The sequence below is a fragment of the Malus domestica genome, chromosome 02 (assembly GCF_042453785.1).
Source record: "Malus domestica chromosome 02, GDT2T_hap1".
Classification (NCBI taxonomy): Eukaryota; Viridiplantae; Streptophyta; class Magnoliopsida; order Rosales; family Rosaceae; genus Malus; species Malus domestica.
In genome coordinates this window covers 30,823,203-30,829,358 of record NC_091662.1, presented here as the reverse complement: position 1 = coordinate 30,829,358, position 6,156 = coordinate 30,823,203, and the positions used below count along the sequence as shown (strand labels likewise).

Below are 6,156 nucleotides of genomic sequence, written 5' to 3'. Positions count from 1 at the left end.
ATATGGGTTTTTCCCATAAATAGTCCTTGAAATTGACCCCTCCCATCAAGATGGTTCCTGAAATTGAAAATCGATAAATGCAGTCCCTTGAAAATGGGTGTCGTAAATCAATGTGGTCCTTCCATAATAATTTCGTTAAAAATTTAGTTAAGTACTGATGTGGTATATAAATGGATCCCACAAATCTATTAAATATTACCACGTGAATTAAAAAATATTTGAATAATAAAAAAAACCTTTTATTTTTACAAAAAAAAAAAAACAAAAGACTGTTCACCATCTTATTTCCTCTCCCACCAAGCAACCACTACAGCCCCACACCACCCTGTCGACTACACCTCCGGGTCGAGCAACACCGGAGAGGTTTCAGTTTGATTATTAGCGTTGGAGAGCATGATGACAGCGAGAATAAGGGTGCGACCAATTAGACTGGTTAGAGCTAACGACATCGGTACGAACGCATGATGAGAAATGTAGGTTGGGGAGGGCATGTGGTTGGGCTTGTAGTGATTAGACGGGTGAGGGTGGAGGTGGTGGTGGTTTCACTGGATGGCGGGGAGAGGTTGGGAGTGAAAGAGGTGGAAGAGGAAGACATTGGTGGTGAGAGGTGGTGGTTTGGTGGTCAATGCTGGGTGGGTGTGGGGGTATATATGCATATGGCAATTACATTGTGTGTTTTAAAAAAAAAACTTATTTAAATATTTTCTAATTCACATGGCAATATTTAATAAGATTTGTAGGACTCAATTATCTGTCATATCAGCACATAACAATTTTTTTAACACAATTGTGATGGAAGGATCATATTGATTTGTGACACCTATTTTCAACAATTACATTGATCGATTTTCAATTTTGAAAATCATCTTAATGTGATGAGTCAATTTTAAAGACTATTAATGATAAAAAGCGGAACTTTCAACATTAAAAAATTGTAAAATTTCCTCAAATTCTTTACCCGTTTAAGATTGATAACCGTAGCAAAATTTAAATCACGAACGGCGAAATCCCTACCGCCTCAAAAGGACCAAACCCACAAATATTTAAATTCCCCCACTATACCCACGTCACTTCAAAGCCCCTTTCAGTAATTCTCCACCCTCTTGACGTTAAAATATCAACCAACTCTCTCTCTCTCTCTCTACACATGACACACCCACTCTCCCTTTTTCTCATGGGAGCCATCGAATCCCTATAAAATCAACACGCAATCTCAACCGTTGATCTACCATCCAAAGGTTAACTCGAGTAGGCGATTGGTTCCTCCCCTCTTGCCCTTTGTGGTTTTTATCATAAACCCTAGCCGTCGTAGTCGATATCAGTCCCCCTCCCACTCTCTCTCTCTCCCCTCCTCAAAAACCCAATCGATCTCTCTTTACTTTCTCTCTCTAAGTTTTGGATCTGGTTTGTGAGTGTCTCCTGTAAATTACTCTCTCTCTCTCTCTCTCTGTGTATTTCTGTATTGTACTCTGTTAATTTTCTGTACTTGTTAATCTCTCTGGTTTTTCTCAACCGCCAAACACATTTTTTCTTTTTCTTTTTATTTTTTGTTATCAGTAACTTTCTCAAGAAAAATCTGTAAATTTTTTTTAATGAGTTGAATCCCAAGTCAGACTGACTGTATAGAATTCCGAGTTTTCCACAGCTCTGAGAGAATGGCGCCCCACCATGAGACCTCCGTCGCCGTCCCATTCTTTGGTTGAGAGGCCCCTCCCCGAGTTTGGGACTGAGTCAACTCGGAGATCGACTCAGCGAGTCGAGTAGGGGGAGTGCGCCAAGAGTGGTGCTGCTCCGGAATCTGAGCACGGAAATGCCATCGGTGGAGATGAGGCGGACCACGAGGGTTTTCGGGATGGCGATGGCCAAGGGCGGTGTGGACGGGGCTCGGGTTTTGCGGTCCGGCCGCCGCCTCTGGCCCGAATCGTCCGAGTCCAAGATGGTGAGGGCCCACCGTGGCGATGAGGACTGGCTTAAAGTCATGAAAAGCCATGCCAGTGATTCTGTTGTTTCTTTAAAGAACAAGAGATGGCCCGGGAACAACCACATTCGGAGTCCCAAGCAACACGCCGTGGTTTTGGAAGTTCCATTGGTGAAGAAGCTTGAAAGTAATGAGCTTTTGGCTGATGAAGTTAAAGAGAAGACGATGTATGGGATTGTGTATACCCGAAAGAGGAAGCGCGCCACCGCCAATGTGGAGAACGATGGTGGTTCCGATGATAGAATGTATGGGCGGAGATTTGTTCGGAGGCAGAGGAGGAAGGTGAACGGGGAGTTGGATTCCCATGTGGGTTTTGTGTCCCGGGAAGTGTTTTGTGTTTCGATTGAGTCTTTGTGCAGTAGGAGATACTGGGCTGCCCCTTTTTTGTATTCGGTTTTGGTGTACATGACGAGGGCCAGTCTGGGATTGACTGAGCTTTCTGATTTCCTTGCATCAGAGCCAATTGGTAGCTTTTTTTCATCCTGTGGCATTCAGTTCTCGCGGGTAAGTGACGGTTCTCTACCACATTTAAATTTGGTTGAGAAGATGTAGTATCTGGTTGGTCATTAGTTTGATCTAGTTTTCGATTTCTTAAAATGTGTTTCAGGTTCGATCTTGTACTAGGAGCTCTGGAATTTGCAAGTTATTTGGGTTGAAACAGTTTATCCCATTGTTTTCTGTGGACTTTTCTGCAGTTCCGTTTTGTTTTATGGACATGCATACAATCATCCATCTCAGATATAAATGTCAGCCAGCTATAAATAATCGGATTGATGGGCATGAAAGGGATGATGACTGTGACGAACAAGTTGATTGTATTGAGTGCACGCCGGTTTCGCATTCTAGTGCAAGAGTTCCCAATTTAGCTTATAGAAACACACAGTATAGGAATGGTTTAAATTCACGTGGTGTTCAGAAGAGGAGGAGTTCGTTGAGGGGAAGGCGATCTAGAAGTCCGTTGCTGGTTTCTTTACGAAAGCCCAATGGAACCTTAGTTTCTGAGCTAACCGATATTAGGAAGAACGGCCTCCCTTTTTCCTCTGTAGCAACTATTAATAAGCGTAGGAAGACATTTCCAACTTCTCCTGTAGGAAACCTGAAAGAAGACAGTTCAACCATGGAGAGATTTACACGGGATTTAGATTCTGCAAGCTGCTCGGCGAATATACTGATCACTGAAGGGGACAAATGTTTTAAAGAAGATGGAGCAACTGTCATGTTAGAAATCTCTTCATCTGGAGAATGGCTTCTTGTGGTCAAGAAAGAAGGATTAACCCGATACACCCACAAGGCAGAGAAGGTAATGAGGCCCTGCTCTAAAAACCGTCTTACGAATGTTATAATGTGGTCTGCGGATAATGGGGATAATTGGAAGCTAGAATTTCCCAATCGATGTGATTGGTATATATTCAAGGACCTTTACAAGGAGTGTTCTGATCGGTTTGTGCCATCTCCAGCTCTCAAGTTCATCCCTGTGCCCGGTGTGTATGAAGTCCCAGGATATGCGGATAGTCACTGCACTTCTTTCCACAGACCAGATTCATACATATCTCTGAATGATGACGAGTTGTCTAGAGCCATGGCAAAGAGAAATGCAAATTATGACATGGACTCTGATGATGAGGGGTGGCTGAAGAAGTTCAACAATGACCTTGCTGAGGATAAACTTGATGACCTAGTTTCCGAGGATAAGTTTGAATTAATTGTTGATGCGATTGAGAAGGCCTTTTATTGTAGACCATATGATTTCTCTGATGAGAATCCAGCTGCTAATCTTTGTCTGGATATGGGGAGGAGGGAAGTAATAGAGGCTGTATATAGTTATTGGATGGATAAACGGAAGCAGAAGCAATTATCATCGCTGCTTAGGGTGTTCCAGGTACATGTCACATTATGGTTCGGATTACGTGTTGTATTTTGGCAATACATCTATCTCAAGTTATGGTGTATATATGATAGGAATCTTAATGCCTTGCCAAATTCTTGTAGTTGAACTTGTTTCTTTGTTAGATAAGGGAATATTTCTGTTATTAGAATAACTAATCTGTGTTTCTGATTGTGCCAATTTATTGTCGTAGATAATTTTATTTGATGATTATTGCAAGCAAGATAAACCAATTTTTTACCATTGTTTTCAATGATAAGAAGTTTGGTGTGCTGAGTATCATCATTTTAATTCTCTATGCGATTTGCCATTAATGAGAAAAGTGGGAATGCAATTCTATTCAACTGGCTGTGAGTTTTAGATGGAACATGTGGTTCTTGAATTTTGATCTGCAAAATTGTATTTGAATGAACTCGGATATACTTTCTGACTTCTTTCATTGATATACAACCCCTTAAGTGCACTTAAATGTGACTAAGAACCTGGAATCAATAGAACACTTATCACAGTGCACTTAAATGTGATTTCTTTCATTGGAAGCATTGGTTCCTGTGTTCTGTAATCAGATCACTGTTTATGTCTGGAACTTGCAGATGAATGGTTTTCTTTTGCTAGAATAGTTTTCGGCGTAAATCTGGTCTGCATATGTAAGTTCTGATAATTAGGTTGGTTGTTCGTGTTAATGACCCCTTTTTTAACAGGCGAATCAATCGAAGAGATCTCTACTAGACCCAAAGCCTATTCTACGCAAGAGAAGATCATTCAAGAGGCAACCAAGTCAATCTGGTAGAGGAAAACAACCAATTTTCTTCCAAGGTAATTTAAATATCTTATTGCCCAATCCTAGTGGTACAGTGAATTTTACTATCCTTATTAATATAAAGTTACAGGGTAGCCTACTTGGCATTTGAATTTTAATTAATTTATCAGCATCCCAGTACCTGCAACAAACACTTGATATCATGTGAGGGCTCAAACTTCTGAAACCATTTGAAGTTTTTATACGTACGCACATAAACTTTTGTTGAGTGTTGCTCGGAGAATCCATCATTATGCGAAACCTGATGTCTGCTTGTTGTGCTGTTATTCTATATACCCGTGAATCAGAAGGTTTTTTTTATTTTTTTTTATTTTTTTGGGGAACCTGTTGAGTTTGTCTTATTAAAGGGCAATTGCAGAATGCATCTGTTGTGTTTCTGTAAAAGATCTGATTTCTCAGCTTGGCTTTTAATTATATGAGAACTGTATGTCTGAGCTTGTGCAATAAGAGAACTAGATATCTGAGCTTGTATTGATATACAGCTATGGCTGTGGAACAAGATGCGATGCAAGAGCAGAATGATGTGGTTAGAGTTGAAGAAGCGAAAGATGCAGCCGAGAGATCTGTGGAATTTGCTATCCGCAAACGGCAACGGGCTCAGTTAGTCATGCAGAACGCAGATCTAGTAACTTATAAAGCGACGATGGCATTCAGAATCGCTGAAGCTGCCCTGGTTCTCGGATCACCGGATGCCGCTGCTGATTATGTACTGGATTGACCAAATTAGGTGGGTTCTGAATCCTGATGATGACAGTTGGAAATAACCGTTTTCTAATCCATGGATGGTGGTTTAAGCCCTTGGAAGACAGGTGATGGATTAAAAGTGCTACAAGTTTGTATAGGTATTGATTGGATGTACATTTGTATTATTAGAACCTCACATGATCATCAAATTATCAAATCAAATAGTGTAGGAGTCGAAATGGTCGATTTTTTTTTTTTGTGGGGGGGGGGGGGGGGAGGGGTGGGGAGAAGAAGATATAGAAACAAAAATTTAACCAAGTTTTACTATTGCCCTGCGTGTTTGTTTAACTTGCTCTCTTCTGGAAATATAAAATTAGCGTCGTGGGGATCAGCTACATGCTCGTTCCAATCTCTTTGCTGTGGGTACACAATTATTTTGACGGTGGAAAATTAAGAGGTGTGTGTTAGAGGTAAAAATGTGAATGCGTACCATCGTCCTGTTTTTATTTTTATTTGCAGATATTTTGTTTTGTGGAGAAAAGGTTGCAAGCTTAGCCCAGGGTAGCTTTGCTGCTCTGCTAGCTCCATTAGAGCAGCTCCATCGTATTCAATAGCCCGGTGGACTGGCTGCTGCTCCAACCCAATTGCCCCAGCTAGCAGCTCCAGCCCATGCAGGTGATGGGGCTCGGGGGAGGCTTGAGCAAGAGGCCAGGTGGGAATCGATAGCCCAAGAGCCTGAGGGTTGTGTGACGTGTGGCTGATGTGCGGCATCGGTGCATGCGCTGACCT

The 6,156-nt window shown here is 41.6% G+C and overlaps 1 protein-coding gene across 1 annotated transcript; it reads left to right on the top strand.

Annotated features, from left to right (window-relative positions):
• The first annotated feature begins 1,136 nt into the window (after positions 1–1,136).
• LOC103408591 (uncharacterized) lies at positions 1,137–5,780 on the top strand. The gene is made up of 4 exons (XM_008347432.4): positions 1,137–2,482; positions 2,586–3,857; positions 4,565–4,679; positions 5,166–5,780. The coding sequence occupies exons 1-4, from the start codon at positions 1,811–1,813 to the stop codon at positions 5,399–5,401; spliced, it is 2,295 nt and encodes a 764-aa protein (XP_008345654.2). The 5' UTR covers positions 1,137–1,810; the 3' UTR covers positions 5,402–5,780.
• Positions 5,781–6,156: the final 376 nt, after the last annotated feature.